Source organism: Sciurus vulgaris, assembly GCF_902686455.1.
Source record: "Sciurus vulgaris genome assembly, chromosome: 3".
Taxonomy (NCBI): domain Eukaryota; kingdom Metazoa; phylum Chordata; class Mammalia; order Rodentia; family Sciuridae; genus Sciurus; species Sciurus vulgaris.
The window spans coordinates 120554043-120571395 of record NC_136463.1 but is presented as its reverse complement, the minus strand read 5'-3'; the positions used below and the strand labels follow the sequence as shown (position 1 = coordinate 120571395).

Below are 17353 nucleotides of genomic sequence, written 5' to 3'. Positions count from 1 at the left end.
ATTAACTAAATTTTATTGAGTGCTTGCCATGAACCAGCATTATGCTAAGTGTTCAGCACACACTCTCACAATTGATTCTCTTAATAAGTGAATGATGTAGCTCTCCTATTAAGATGAGGTGATATGTATGTAAAGAGATTTAAAAATTTTCCTAGGAACAAGAGAGTTAGGCTTTGAACAAAAATGATAAAACATTAAAATTGCCGTCTTATTTAACATACTACCTTAGAGAGTGTGACATACCAGTAGACCAGCCTGACTTAGAGACTCTGTGCCACCTAACTTTCTGCAGAGGATGCATTTTGCATAAGGCCTGTATAATCAACAGTAAAACAGAATAAAACGGCAACACAGAGTTGCATTTCAAAATCTCTTAGTTTCCTCCTACCCTTCATCTTATTGACAACCAGGCTATCATTAGAAGAAGACACAAAGTCTGCTACTGTGACGTGCACTCCTAATTCAGAATTCTTACTTGGTATCTCCCCACTCTCTTCTGGCACGTTTTCAACAGGCTGTGATATTCAGCCCCACTAATAAGCAATTCAGAACACCAAGGCTTCTCTTGACTTTGACACAAGGCTCTCTCTCTTTCCTAATATCAGTAGATCAGATGAATGCTAAAATTACATGATCACTGCATATCCACTAGAGGAAAGTAAACTAAAGCACTCTAAGAACTCACTAAATCTAGTTATCATTAGGTGTTTGATGAATAAGTAATGCAGTGTGCCAGGAAGCTGAATGTTACTTAACCCAGGAGAATTGAAGGGAAGCCAAAACTAGGTCATCTTCAAATTCAGGACCCTACAAATGAAAGGATTTCAGAACTATAAAATCTCAAAAATGAAACATTCCATTAGAATATTGTAAATTAGAATGTACTATTCTACTTTTTGCTGTGACTTTAAAAGGTGATTGGTCTATAGGACCAATGGGGACTATGTACATATCTATAAAAATCACAAAAAAATCTTTAAGAAATTAACAAAGCCTAAAGGAATAACCAAAACTTCTACCTCCCCTACATGAGAGTTTTGTCTTTTCCAGTATAGAAAGGATAAAAAAAAAAAAAAAAAAAAAAAAACTCATTTAGATCTTAACTTTTTAACATAAGGTCATAATGATTGTATTTTCTTTCATGTAATCTATCAGAAAGTCTTTCAGTTCTTACCAGTTCATTATTGGGACCTTCCTTAATACCAATAACTTTATTGTGCATAATTGTATTATCCAGTAAAGCATTTATGTGGCAATTCATTTTTTTAGGATGTCCTAAAGTTTCTTGAAATACAGACATAGATAAAGAAACATAAATTACTTATTTATTACATGCACATTTTTCTCTCTTAAAGGAATGGCATCATACTGAAACAAATAAAAATGAATGTAGAGCTGGTAATAATTTATTATTTGGGGCTTATATTCCTTATAAGAGTCGAAAACACTAACCAGATCATCAAAGGAGATATTTGCCCCTGTTAGCTCTTATAACCCTCACTACCATATTTGTTATTTAGCAATAAAATGCCAATGAGACAAGTAGATAAAAATATCAGCACATAGTCTAAAATAACACACATTAGTACATAAAAAGAAAACTGAGCCAATATTTATTATATGTAATGTATATGTATTTACATATGCACATTCCATTATGTGTAGAGACTCATGCCACTATATGTAGGCAATCCTTTAAGAGAGATTTTTATTTATAGCTACCATGGACATAATAAATGCATTTCATTTCTACACAAATTTATTTTTAACCTGTTTTAGGGACAATGATTCTGGTTTTAACTAGATTTGTTTTATTTCTTTACCTTGGAGGTCAAGACATCTTTATGACAGAAGAACAGAAGAAATACTACAATGCAATGAAAAAGCTGGGGTCCAAGAAACCACAAAAGCCAATTCCTCGCCCAGGGGTAAAAGAATGCTGCATATTAACATATATATATATAAATTTTAAAATCAGGTTTAGTTTGTTGTTAATGAATATTAAATTTTATAGATGACACTTCAACAATTCTCTAATTTCCATATTATTCTTGTTTCTTACAGAACAAATTCCAAGGATGTATATTTGACCTAGTAACAAACCAAGTTTTTGATATCACCATCATGGTTCTGATCTGCCTTAACATGGTAACCATGATGGTAGAAAAAGAGGGACAAAGTGATTACATGACTGATGTTTTATATTGGATAAATGTGGTTTTTATTATCCTTTTCACTGGAGAATGTGTGCTCAAGCTGATCTCCCTTAGACATTACTACTTCACTGTAGGATGGAACATTTTTGATTTTGTGGTTGTGATCCTCTCCATTGTAGGTAAGGCCATTTATTAATCCTTAAATTTTAGTTTTGAATAAACTAAACTCAGTATATACTCAGAAAAGTGTCTGAATTCTTGAATGTAAATCTGCTGTGGAATAAATTAGTACAATGAAAGAATGAAAGAACCTTAGGAAAAGACCCAAACCTCTGCTTCAGAATCCCTGGATTCGTACCTACAGGCCTGAAAGCCAAAAGTTTCATCTGTCAGGAAGACATAATACCTGTTGATATTTAGTTTCCAGGTTTACCCTTTACAAAGCTAGCTAACATGCTTATTTATTAGATATATCTTGGAAACCAGTGCGGAATTTGAAATTATAGGCAGTTTGGGCATACGAGACCTGTTTTTGATTAGCAGTTTGAATAGCCAGACTACCCGTGACTCTTTGTAAAAGTTCTTCCTGAATTTAAAGTCTCAAGAAATGTCAAGCTCAATACTTGACCAGTCTATAAAACAGTCATTTCTCAACCAGTCACAGTAATTTCTATGAATCACAGTACACGACTTTATACTTCTCTTTTCATTACCATGACTTCTTTCTTTTCTTTTCTTTTCTTCCTTCCTTCCTTCTTTCCTTCCTTCCTTCCTTCCTTCCTTCCTTCCTTCCTTCCTTCCTTCCTTCCTTCCTTCCTTTCTTCTTTCTTTCTTTTTTCTTTCTCTTTTTTCCATTATCTTTACAACCCAATATTTTAGCATTATATTTATTTTTAGTATTATAAACTAAATGGAAGGGATATATGGCTTACAGATCATCAAACAAGCCCAGAAAGGTTTATTAAAGGTTTCCTATCTTAGAGCCACAAAACTGACTGCTACAAAACTTAGAAGAGACATTTAAAATCAATTATTAAAAAAATATTATCACTAGAAGTGACACTAAAATTAAGATACAAGAAAACGAATGAAAATTTACGTAGAAATTTTATACTAACACTAAGGAAAAATAATGAAACAATTCCCAACAAGTCAAGAAGAAAAAAGAGCATCCCCCTTCTACCTCCTTATTTAGCAATGTTGGCTAATGCCAGCAGATAGGAAAACAGGATACACATGTTAAAACCAAGGAGCCAATGATCTTCATCCTCACCAAGTTCAGACAGTCTTTGAAAATGAAAGAGAATCAACTAAAAATAGAAACTCATTTAGAGTTCAGAAATGTCAGATTTTAAATTACATGTATAAATATTAATATTAATATTGATACATAGGAGAATGGAAAATATACTTGAAGAAAAATCTCACTCATAATTGCAATAAAAATAAAGTTAAAATATCTAGTAACAATTTTAACATACAATGTATTAGACTTCTATGGAATAAAGGACAAAATTGGCCAAAATAATTGAAAGGCGTATCTAGTACTTGGATAAGAAGGCTTTCATTGAAATAATGATGATTTTTATAAGTGAATTTATAAATTCAATGAAAATGTCAAAAGTCTTTCTACATGGTGGGATTGATAAACTGAAAATAGGAATCCAAATCACTCTGAAATTAATATGGAAAAAATTAGGGTAATGAGAGGTGGCTTCATATTGCTTGACGTTATGACTATCATAACATTCATGATAAGTATAATAGTGTTTCAAAATAAAAGCTCAATAGATTCAAAGAGATAATCCAAAATAAACTTTGATACATAAGAATTATTGAATCAGTAAAATGATCATGTGAATCAGAGGTTAGTGTTTATTAAAAATGGAGTCAAACAGAAAATCAAGGGTCAAGTGTTTTCTCTCATCTGCAGAGGCTAGAGCAAAATAAGAGAGAAAAAGGAGGGGTGTTGGATATCATAAAGATGGAAGATCAGCAAAATAGAAGGAGATTGGGGAGGTTGAAGGAGGGACAGAAAAGGAGAAGAAATGCAGAATGAATTTGACCAAATTATGCTATGTGCATGTGTAAATATACTACAATGAATTCTACCTTTATGTATATTTATAAAGCACCAATTAAAAATATATAAATGAGTAGAAGGTAGGCCAGTGGAGTAGGAGAAGGGAAATAGGACGAGAAAGGAGGGGAGAGAAACAAAGAGTACTAGAAACTGGAATGGAGTAAATTAAAGTCCATGCACGTATGATTATGTTAAAATGAAGCCAACTATTATGGACAACTATAGTGCACCAATAAAAAAAAGAGAAAAAAAGAGCACTAAGTGAATGAAGCGATAGAACCCTGAATCCCCCTCCCAAGCTCATCATAGGCTCTTTCATAATATTTTACTCTTTGACAGTTAAATCTTGCAGTGGATGGTTTTGGATGGCCCTTTGGTGACAATAAAACACCAATTGGAAAGCAGAGGACTGACAGTGAATCAAAGGACATTAAAAAAGATGGAATCAAGTAGAAAATATGTGGAAAAAGATTTTTTGTGCATATGTGTGGTTCTGGGGGTTGAACTCAGGCATGCTAAGCAAGAGTTCTTCCATTGAATTACATCCCCAGCCTTGGGGATAGACATTTAACCATGAACTCAGTTTTTTCTATTCATGACACAAACCTGAGTCTATAAAGAAAACATAGTAATGGATATGACTATAAAATCAAAATTTCCAATGTGAGAACACTCATCACACATAAAAATGATTGAAAGACGAATAAGAAATGGGGAATTTTATGCAACACTCAAGTCCAACAAAGAGTCTTACTTCCAATAGAAAAATAGTTTTTGTAGATCAGTAAGAATGTAGTAAACATTCTAATAAAAAAATAGGCAAAGACCTTACTCAGCCAAAAGTTAAAAATAACCAACAAAGATGCGAATATCCAATCAACACAAAAAATAATAGATTTTTAAAAAATATATAAATAAGTAATTTAATAGAGTATAAATGGCATAAAGATGTTTGGGTTAAAAACAAACAAAGGCCAGATGTTCTCTCTGATTTGTAGGTGCTAACTCCAAACAAGGGAGGTTGGGGAGGGGAATAATAGAAATCCATTGGATTAGAAAAAGGGGAATGAAGGGAAGGGAGCGGGGAGGGGAAAAGGAAAGACTGTAGAATAAATCAAAGGTAACATTCCTAGCCTTGTATTTGAATACATGACCAGGGTAATTCCTTATCATGTACAATCACAAGAATAGGATCCTAAATAGAATACGTTATACTCTATGTCTGTAAAATTTGCCAAAATACATTCTACTGTCATGTATAACTAAACAGACAATAAATAATAATGGTAACAATAAGAAAAAAATAAAAAAAGACGTTCTGGTAAAAATTGTAAAGAAGTGCAGTGCTGCTGGATGCGGTGGTGCACACCTGTAATCCCAGCAACTTGGGATGCTGAGGCAGGAGGAGTGCAAGTTCAGCCTCAGCAATTTAGCAAGATCCTGTCTCAAAATAAAAAATAAGAAACGGGCTAGGGATGTAAATCAGTGGTAAAGTTCAGTGCCCAGTATTGGTAAACGTGGGGTATGGGCACATTCATAGACTACTGTTAGGAGTATTATAGACTTTGTAGAGATAGGTTTGTAGTATCAAACAAATTTTTAAATATACTGTGGGACCCAACTTCTATTTATATATTATTAAAGCACATACTTATACAACTAGGAAAATATGCCTGTTCAGGTAATTTTTTCAGCCAAAAACTTGAAAGTAGGATAAATGCTGGTCATCAATATGTAATTATTTTGACAGAACATTGTAAAATTGTAAGAATTGTCATTTGTATAGAAATATCTATGCAATTTGTCACAAAGAGAAACCACAAAATCAAAGGACATCATATTTGTGTGTATATTTGTATGTTCATGTGTCTGTATACAAAAATGCAGTGTTGCTCAAGAAAATAGTGAATACTAATTAGTTATACTTGCTGATATTTATATTTCCTTTTAAAACTTCACTGTATTTCTTGAATTTTCTACATGAGTAGATATTATTCTTATAAGTTAAAAAATATTGTGAAGGGAAAAAAGGGCCTATGAATTTAGTAAAGTTAGGAAAATGTGAGACAACAGTAACTCTACTAATTTTCCTTTAGAATTGCTTAATTTTTAAGAAATTGGTTCAATATACATTAACAGTCCTGAATTCATAAGAGATAAAGATGATAGATAAAACTTTTGAATTAATACTGTTTAGCATGAATATTTAAAGATATCCTTTTCATTTTTTTCCTCCCCCATAGGTATGTTTCTTGCTGAGCTGATAGAAAAATATTTTGTGTCCCCTACCCTGTTCCGAGTGATCCGTCTTGCCAGGATTGGCCGAATCCTACGTCTGATCAAAGGGGCAAAGGGGATCCGCACACTGCTCTTTGCTTTGATGATGTCCCTTCCTGCCTTGTTTAACATTGGCCTCCTGCTTTTTCTGGTCATGTTCATCTACGCCATCTTTGGAATGTCCAACTTCGCCTATGTTAAAAAGGAAGCTGGAATTAATGACATGTTCAACTTTGAGACCTTTGGCAACAGCATGATCTGTCTGTTCCAAATCACCACCTCTGCTGGCTGGGATGGATTGCTTGCACCTATTCTCAACAGTGCCCCGCCTGACTGTGACCCCAAAAAAGTTCATCCAGGAAGTTCAGTTGAAGGAGATTGTGGGAACCCCTCCGTTGGGATTTTCTATTTTGTCAGTTACATCATCATATCCTTTCTGGTCGTGGTGAACATGTACATTGCTGTCATCCTGGAGAACTTCAGTGTTGCTACTGAAGAAAGTACTGAGCCCCTGAGTGAGGATGACTTTGAGATGTTCTATGAGGTTTGGGAGAAGTTTGATCCTGATGCAACCCAGTTTATAGAATATAGCAAACTCTCTGATTTTGCAGCTGCCCTGGATCCTCCTCTTCTCATAGCAAAACCAAACAAAGTCCAACTCATTGCTATGGACCTGCCAATGGTCAGTGGAGACCGGATCCACTGTCTTGACATTTTATTTGCTTTTACAAAGCGTGTTTTGGGTGAAAGTGGAGAGATGGATTCTCTTCGTTCACAGATGGAAGAAAGGTTCATGTCTGCAAATCCTTCTAAAGTATCCTATGAACCCATCACAACCACACTGAAACGAAAACAAGAGGAAGTATCTGCTACTATCATTCAGCGTGCTTACAGACGTTACCGCTTACGGCAAAATGTCAAAAATATATCAAGCATATATATAAAAGATGGAGACAGAGATGATGACTTGCCCAATAAAGAAGATATAGTTTTTGATAATGTTAATGAGAACTCAAGTCCAGAAAAAACAGATGCAACCCCATCTACCATCTCCCCACCTTCATATGATAGTGTAACAAAACCAGACAAAGAGAAATATGAAACAGACAACACAGAAAAGGAAGACAAAGGGAAAGATGGCAAGGAAAGCAAAAAATAGAGCTTCATTTGGACATATTGTTTACTACCTGTGAAGGTGATTTAATTGTGTCAATAAGACTCTTTTAAGGAGTGTATGCCAAATTCTTTTTATCAAAACATTCTCAAAAGGCAGTCCAGTAACTAGCTCTGATTTGCTAAAATAGGTGGGCAGCATGAGCAGATGGCTATTTTTGCATTGGTAAATGATTCTGCAAGAATTATATCAGTAACTCTATAGGGATTCATCATTACAGCAAACAGGTGATTTAAATTTTTTTAACATATCAGAAGACCATATAGAAAATTTTCACATCTGCCTACTTAACTTCTCACTAGATCATGATTACAACCGCCCCTCATACACATGCACACAAATGCAAACACAAATAGGAAAATATCTATTATTTAGGTATCAATAAAAGTATTTTGTCTTGGTTTTGGAATGAAGTTCCTGATAGAAGTAATGAACATCAGGAATGAATGTTTAGTTAAAACATCTTATTAGGGAGCTAGAATCTTTTTTCCATGTACAGAGATCATTCCGTTTTGAGGTGCTCGAGTTCATTCTACATTGCTTCAGAACCAATTTATACGTGCCTATAAAAATGCCATGGATTAAAAACACACATAGGCTCTTCATTTATACAAATACTTGTTATTTACCTGAAGTTACATTTATCCGGACTCAGAAACTTAGCTTTAGAGTACTGAGTTTCATAGCGCATCTTTCGTTGTGTTGTGCTGTGTGGATGGGATCTCACTATGTTGCCCACTACATTGAACTCCTGGACTCAAGCCGCCCCCTCCATCCTGGGAGTAGCTAGAACTAAGTAGTACCACACCACCACACATGGTCAGCCTATCTTTTTATCTCTCACTTTGTTCATACAGTAACCATAGAACTTGAAATTTCATTCTCACTATCACATTTTTCAAAAGAAAAAAATGAAGGTAATTAAGGGAAAAAGTAATTGACAAATATCTACTGTTATTTACACAATCTAGCACTGGTCTGTGCTGCTCAACCATACAAATAATGGCCCAACTCAATCCCTTTTGTCACATTTATAATCTCTCTTATGCATTTTTGTTTAGTCATCCTTTAACTTTAAGCAAATTTGATGTTTGTTTTCAATGAAATGCTTCCCAATATGCAATTATCTATTTGATACCAGAGTATGGGTCTGAGCAGATAATGACTTGGGCACAGTATTTCCTGCATCCTTATATACTATCCGAAATGTGTTTGGCAAGCTTTCAAGTTATCTTGTATAGCAGGTTTTTAACACCTGCTTGCCAGGTGTTTCCTGTGAATGAAGTTGTATTCAAAAAGTGATACTCATCAACTTGTTTTCTTGCCTCTAACTTACTTTCTTACATTTTAGAAGTAATCAGTTTGGACCTCTTTACTTTCATCTACAAAATAATGAGGATGTCACTTTCTTCTCAATATTCTTTGATATGAAGTACACTTTGCATTAAGAAATAAAGTAATTTAGACTTATGATTTCAAAAGCATATGTTTATTTTGCTCTAGCTGTTATCATCCTATCAAGGATGAGATATCTAGTTTTTAAAAAATGCTCTTGTCAAATAGTAAAAAACATTTAAGGCCATGGTGCATTTTCTCAAGGATTTATTCCAGAAACATGAAATCTTTCTTCTGTCAAGTTATCCGAAATTAGGCAAAGGTTGAGGCACATAAGTAGAAAAGTGGTTTCATTTAGAGGATTTTTCAGGAAGACATTGAAGCAAATATGTAAAACATACTTCATAAATTTACATTTTTAGAAATAACAAATTATGTCTATGTAAGTCATTAAAACACATTTTTGTTGTTCCATCCAATTTTTTTTTTTTAAGGGATATTTAATCGTACCTGTAGAGGTGAAGAGACATAGATAGAGAATGAGAGATGGAGAGGAGAGACTAAGAAAGATAGCCACAAGAGTCAAATTAAAAACTAAGAGACATTTCCATGGAACTTGATATCTAGAATGTTTTTAAATTGTGATGTACTTTACAATACCCATACAAGAGATTGTCACTTCTGGACAATTGTATCTATGAAATTAAATCTAGGGCCAAAGATTCTTTACAACTATATTTATTCATTTATCTTAGGTATTTGAATTGCTTTTAATTTAATATGAAAGGCGCCATGCAGTGTTTCACTAGACTATATGAAGCATTGCATTTCATACCTGCTAAGCCCATTGAAAATAGATTTTTGAAAAGTTAATTAGGGAAGAATACAAAAGAAATTACATTTATAAGATTTTTAAATACATCCTATTAAAAATTAATATCACCTTAAATATGGATTCAGTTCATCATTATTTTACACCCATATAAACATAATAGTATTGTGAATTTTTATATGATACAGCATGAAAAGATGTTTGCTGAGCAGGTTTATCTGTGATTTATTATTAATGTTTTTACATTGCCTGATTTTTATGTAAAATAAAAAATATTGGCAACTGGATCTTCACAATTTTTTCTTAGTATTTCAGAAAAATAATTACAAAATTGTTCTTTTTTTCTATTTCATCCTGAACTATAATTTTTTAGAAGTATATAACATCGTTAGATTTTATACATATATACTTGTCCCAGAAATGACTACTTGTGATATTTTATCAATTAAAGATAATATTTGGCACTAAGAGCTCATTAAGTAAAGCTTGAAGTAAAAATAAACTTCTCCTTTCATGTAGATTACTGTTTGTACTAATTACAAAATACTGCCCTTCTGAAGGCACTATCGTACTACCACATAAATTATATATTCATTGGACTTAATGACACAGAATCGCAGTTACAATGAAAATTTAAAATTAGACAAAATAGAAACAAGCAGATTCGAATACAAATCCATGCATAGAATTTGGATGAAAACAGGAGAATCTCATTTGCCTTCTTGTCTGTTACCTAATTTGCAAAGATATGTGACATGTAGGCTGTTTCTAAATACTTAGGTTGAAAATCTCAATCTAAAATGTTTAGCTGGATTTTATAGAATTTTGATAGCTTTATTAAAAAGACTAAAAATAAAATACATATGTAAATAAAGCACTCTGTAATAGCAATTTCAGAGAAATGTTAATGGAAGTAATGAAAAGAGGGTCAGCTAAAGTAGGATGGTCATGTAATTGGACCACGTTTAGGGACCTATGAATACAGGCCACCAATTTTTTAAATATCTATGATTTGTTATGTTACTATATTCTTGAAGAAAACAGTCAAGAATTGCTTCATGAAAATAAGTGAATAGCCATGAATATAATAATGCTGTTTACATAGGGTTCTTCACAAATTTCATAGATACCTATGAATGCTCAAAATGTTTGTTTGTCATAAATTATATTGTAGTCATACTTGAGATTTACACATTGTAATATAATCTAAAAATAAAGGTCATAAAAATAAAATCATGTTTGTATGTATTTTCTGATTCAGCAAGAATAGCCTCTATAAAGACAAATTCAATGCATCTCTAATAGTAACTAACAGTCTTTTTTCTTTCTTCCTTCTTTGTTTTTGGTTTGTTTTAAGCTGTACAGCTTCAAATATCTCCCGTAAGACATATTCCTAGATAAGAAAGATAAGGACAAAGAATATAGATTTCCAAAGCAATTCATCTAAATGCAAAGCAAGATTTGTGCAGGAGGAGAAAATTGGTACTGGAAGCAAAATTACATGAACATTTAGCCATACAGTGATGTATATTTTTTTTCTGTAATAGTGTTGGGAGGTTTTGTAGGATACATAATGACCAAGAGCATCTTACAACCAGAATTGTATTTAGATCCCAAATATGCCGTGATTCACTGAATTTCCAGAATACATTATTTAACCTACATAAGTCTAAGCTTTCTCATCTCTAAAGTGTGGAAAAAGAGTACTACCTCACAATATGGTTATAAGTCATCATTGTTGTATGTCTTAATAAGATGATCCACATACAGGAATTAGATCAATGCCCAACAAGAATTAACATTAGTAGTGGTAGTAGTATAGCAGTCATTTGCTACTAAAAATGTAGGAGAGTCCAGGTTACCTTGTATTGCATGAGAAGATAATGCAGTCTACACAAATGTTAAATAACAAAAATATTTTCTCTATTTCATATGACTAAGTATAAATATAGTACGTAGAAGAGTCTCATGCATCCTGTTAATAGGTAGTGAACATTTAGGGATATAGAGTATACACAAAAAATTTCAGAATGTAGCTATTTTTGAGATTTGTGAATCCAAACAATATGATGAATTCAGGAAATATACATGTTTACAGAGTTTTAACATAGTCCGAGAAAAAAATGTGGGTGATTTTTCTCATATTTAGCTAAATAGCTAATATAGACCTCCATTTTCTTTGAGGATGCTTATCCAGTCCTGCTAATGGCCTTTAAGTAATATAGACTAGAAATCATTGGTCTATTATTCCAACCTCGTGTATTATTATAACAATATGTAAAAAGGTACAGAATATTCCCAGGGACTCTACTAATTAGTTGTGATAGTCTACAAAATAAAATTATAGTCATTGAATAATACCATAATCCATCTCAACATACCTGATTGGCATGTATATGAATTTCCTAAGGCAGAAAAGCTAAATTCTTCCACGTCATGAATAACCCTATGTCATAGCTTAAGCAAAGTGAGCTGCAGGATCCTTGGTAATCTCTCACTAGGGAGGGGAAATTACATTCAAGCTATAGCAAAGGGGACCTTTGCTGCAATAGCATTTGATGAACACAGAAGAGGAAATATGAATGAGTGTTAGTTACAAACAAGCAATACAGTAAATGTGGTTATACTTAGCAGTATTCTTGATTACACTGAGAATCATATTGATCAAATAACAATCGATCAGTCTGAGAAAAAAGCTAATTTTAAGATTTATTATGCATCTGTAATGTCTATACCATGTGTTTTAGCTTGATTCTCCTCATTTAATATTTTTATAAACAATTGAAACAATAAATGAAACAATGGAAAAGGTTCAGTGACATTTTACAATTTGAAAACCCAGTAAAACTGAGAAAAAAATTATTCCTATTCTAGATGTAATATTTGCTAACAAATCCTAGTTTTGGATTGAAGACAAATATCTTCAAGTTAGTTCAGTCCTATTCTTTTTATGAAAATATACTTTTGCTCTAAAAATTTCTGACTTTGAGTCAGAAATAAAGGATAGATTATTACTTATAGTAATAGCCAAGGTATTAGCATTTTTGGGCTAGATCCTATCTTAGATCAGATTTGTATAATAAAATAGGGTGACTTATACAACAGAAATTTATTTTTACCACTTGTGAAGTCTAGGATGTCCAAGATTTCTGGGTGTGGTGGCACATGCCTATAATATCAGTGACTGGGGAGGCTGAGGCAGGAGGATCACGAGTTCAAGGCCAGCCCCAGCAACTTAGTGAGACCCTGTTTTAAAATAAAATATAATAATTTAAAAAGGGGTTGTGATTATGGCTCAGTGATAAAACACCCTGGGTTTAATCCCTAGTTAAAAAAAAAAAAAAAAAAAAAAAAAAAAAAAAAACAGTCCAAGATCAAGGTGCTGGGCAATTTGGTTCACAGATAAGGTTTCTACCCTGGTTTGTGAAAGGCTACAGTCTCTGAGTCCTCACATGAAGGAAAGAGCTGGCTTGGGTCTCTCTTCCTCATTTTATAAGGGTACTAATTCCATGATGTGTTATCTGTACGTCTGTCTTCCTTCTCAGTGACTGAGATCACCGTCCACCCAGTTGTCCTTACTGGTGACTCTCTTCCTCATCCCTCCACATTCACTCACTGGGACCTGTTGGTCCTACCTCCTGTTTACCGGGCGAATCCGTGTACTCACTGATTTCCACTGCCAACCCCTAATCCAATCTGTCATCACCTTGAACCTCTTTATAATGCAATACAATACTTTTTTGACTTCATCACCCTAAATTCGGTCTTCCCTCACTTCTACATCTATTGTCAGTACAGTAGTCAGAGTAGATTTTGTAAGATTGTCATTTCTTTGCTTAAAAATTTGTGTCATTTCCCTGATTGAAACTCAGCAACAGTTCTTCATTGTTGTTATGATAAAATTTAAAACTCAGGCAAGGATTTTGCCAGTCCTACACTATTTTGCCCATAAACTCTATTAGGCCTGTAATCTCTTCACCCTGACTGGGACTCCTGCCTTTTATCTTATCTTTTACCCTATCCTATTTTATGTGTTTTGGCCTCAGTAACTCCTTCAGCTCAAAGGTTCTTTAGAACAAAAATACAGTGCTGTGCACAGTGGTGCAAGCCTGTAATCCCAGCAGATCTGAAGGCTGAGGCAGAAGGATTGCAAGTCTCCTTTTAGAGATCCTGTCTCTAAATAAAATAGAAAAAAGGGCTGGGGATATGGACCAGTGGTTAAGTGCCTCTGAGTTCAATCCCCAGGCCAAAAAAAAAAGGTCTATGCTTATGTCAGTTTATGCCAACCTAAATAACAATCAGAGAAAGATTTTCCAAAGATCAGTGAAATTTACTTGGAAATAGGGAATTGCAATGGAAATACATTTATCATAGTAAATTATGAGTGAATTTTAAGAAATCAAGGTAATTAGGTTTTTACAGATGAAGTGAGGACGAATAAATAAGGCGTTTTTTGTTTGTTTGACTTTTTGTTTCACTTGTGGTACCAGGGATTGAACCCAAGGGTGCTTTACCACTGACCTACATCCAGTCCTTTTTAATTTTTATTTTGAGACAGGGTCTAACTAAGTTGCCTAGACTAGTCTCTTAACTTATATAATCCAGCCTTGGCCTCCCAAGTACCTGAGATTACAGACATATAACATCATGCCCTAATTAGCTTAATAAAATATGTAAAAATAATAATATTGACTATGAGAATTAATAAAAGTGGTACCAGTCCAAGGTTGAATAGATTATTACTGGGCAGAAGTTCTTGAGGAAGTATTTTTGGTGTAAGGTTTTGGTGGCCTTTGTGAAATGTAGTTTGGCAGAGTCTTTTGTAATAATTTTATCAGGCAATCATGTGTGATAACCCTTTCTTTATAACTTCCTGGATTTGCCATTTATTACTTTTGTTAGAGTTGACAGAAATTCCTCCATTTTTATTCTGAACACTTTCACACTTGTAGTTCAGTACTTTCTGGCCTGAAAGAAGCTACACACATGTCCTTCACATGATAGTTGGAGTATTTATGTGGAACTGATTCTACTGCTTATAAAATGAGTCAAGAAAATTGGGAAAAAGTTAATGACTACTTTTCCTCAATAGTTTTAGCAGTAAGCAAAGAAAATCCACATAACAAGTAGGAAATAATATTTCTAAAAAATAAAACTTTACCGGGTGGGGGAGACCTATAAGGAGGGTGGTAAGAATGGAGGAAGGAAGGACTGTATAGAGGGAAAAGAGGGGTGGGAGGGGTGGGGGGGAAGGGAAAAAAATAACAGAATGAATCAAACAACATTGCCCTATGTAAATTTATGATTTTTAATAAAAAAATAAAACTTTAGTATCATTCTACATTAAAACCAAGTATCTCTTCCACTAAGAGGAGAGAATGTTGGTATTCTTGTATTCTTGCCATTTGGGTTGGTTAACACTTTGTTGGAAGCTGTCTTGTACCTTGTAAGATGCTTAGCAGCATCCTTGGTGTCTAACCACTAGATGTCAACAGACACCACCACTCTGACCAGTTACGACACCCAAAACTGCTCTAGACATCGTCAAGTTTTCCCTGAGAGACAAAATCTTCCCCAGCTAAGAAAACAAGTGCTTTTGACATTGTCTATCCAGGTCTAACTCATGAATGATCTCTGTCACCTTTATTATGTGCTTGTAAGACACTGAGACTCCAGCAAGATTTACTGAAGCAGAAAATCGGAGGATGGAGTCTCAAAATAGGCACACAGCAGCAGTGCAGGTCACTGCCTTATGAGTGACTGACTACTTATCTAGCAGATACCAAATGCTCTCAATTTTCTCTTTTAAAAATAATGGGACTTCAAAATGAGAAGTCTTGCAGTAAGAAATTTAGGTAATTCCTTAATTTAAGTGTCTTCCTTTTTCCTATATTGTAATCTTTGGTGTTTTAGTCAACTTTTTCACTGCTGTGATCTGACAGGAGAAATTATAGAAGAGGAAAAATTTGGGGGCTCATGGTTTCAGAGACTTTAGTCCATAGACAGTCAGCTCCATTCCTCTGGGCCTGAACTGAGGCAGAACATCATGGTAGAAGTGGCTGAGGAAAGTCGCTGGGAACATGGTGCCAAGAAACAGAGAAAGACCTCCACTCAACAAAGACAAACTACAAACCCCAAAAGTAATCCCAGGGACCCACCTCTTCCAGCCACCCTCTCCTGCCTACTAATCCCTATCAAAGGATTAATTCCCTGATTGACTTAAGGCTTTCATACTCCAATCATTCCACCTCTAACCCTTCTCGCATTGTCTCATGCATGAGATTTTAGGGGACACCTTACATCTAAACCATAACAATCAGGTATTTTCAGACTCGATATCTTCTTACGTATGATTGATAGTTAATTGCATGTAATAGCCACAGAGATAGGGGTCACTTTTTCCAGTAGAGATTTTAATAGTTTCTGTTAGTACTTTGTTACCATCTGCACTTTAAAACAATTAAAGAACATATTTTGAAGAAAAACTTTTCCTATATTCAGACTTAAACCTATATTTCAACTTAGCTTTTTACATCCTAAATGAATAATAAGTGGGGTTTATATCATTATATTTTAAAAATATAAATTAAAAAAATTTTTCATGAAAAAAATAGAACCCATATATCACATTTTTTTGTTTTGTTTTGTTTTGTTTTGTACTGGAGATTGAACCCAGAGGTGCTTAACCACTGAGCCACATCCCCAGTCCTTTTGCTTATGTTTTATTAGAGGTAGCGTATCTCTGATTTGAGAATTGCCTAAGTTGCTAAGACTGGAACTTAGGATCCTCCAGCCCCAGCCCCTGAGGTGCTGGGATTACAGGCATGCACCACCATACCAGGCTTCATTGCAGATTTTATGAAAATTATTTTGCAAAAATGTGGGGTGCTACCATTATGTGAAACTTTAAAAAAAAAAAAATTGTCTTGGTATTATTAATGTCATTTATTACCAAACTGTCTTTGTTGCAAAATTTGAATGCACAGATACTTGTGATATATGTTAAAGCAGTGGTGGTGATTATATGGTGAAAAACAGTAACTTTTTCATCAACTTTCTCTTTCATCTCCAGCCTGGGCCCATCAAGCAGATATTCATTAACATGAGTGTGCTTTCCTTCAAAATCAATCAGAGGAAATTCTACTTTGGAAGAAGAGACAAATATAGATTTTCTACAATGTGGGACTTAAGCAATTCCATAATTTAGAAATATTGGTCCTTAGGGGGCTGGAGATGTGGCTCAGTGGTAGAATACCTGCCTAGAAATACTGCTTCTGTCATTCTTTCCAATCTTAAGTGCTATTTTGTTAGAGAGAATCACTCAGCAGTTAACTTTATATTTTTTAAAAAATTAACATAAATGATTCAAGATAGCAGGGTAGAAGAAGACTGCTCTGTAGCTCAGAAATTTGGGTACATTAAACAAAGAACGAGTACATTGAAGCCAAGCTGATCGCAGCAGTGGTGGCGCTGGTTCACCATAGAGGGGAGGAGAA

The 17353-nt window shown here is 34.1% G+C and overlaps 1 protein-coding gene and 1 long non-coding RNA gene across 5 annotated transcripts in view; one reads left to right on the top strand and one right to left on the bottom strand.

The window, feature by feature from the left end:
- The window catches only part of LOC306657926 (sodium channel protein type 1 subunit alpha-like), a 271243-nt gene that overhangs the window by 74463 nt on the left and 179427 nt on the right, over positions 1-17353 (top strand). For 3 of the 4 annotated variants that reach the window (XM_079134422.1, XM_079134421.1, XM_079134423.1), the window contains 3 exons: positions 1824-1928; positions 2065-2335; positions 6483-11616. The exons of the other annotated variant lie outside the window; for it this stretch is intronic. In XM_079134422.1, coding sequence (XP_078990548.1) covers positions 1824-1928; positions 2065-2335; positions 6483-7675 — 1569 coding nt within the window. In that variant the 3' untranslated portion in view covers positions 7676-11616. Of the gene's footprint in view, positions 1-1823; positions 1929-2064; positions 2336-6482; positions 11617-17353 lie in introns of those variants that run through there. 4 annotated transcript variants of the gene reach the window in all.
- The window catches only part of LOC306657931, a 106927-nt gene that overhangs the window by 53405 nt on the left and 36169 nt on the right, over positions 1-17353 (bottom strand). The window lies entirely within an intron of this gene.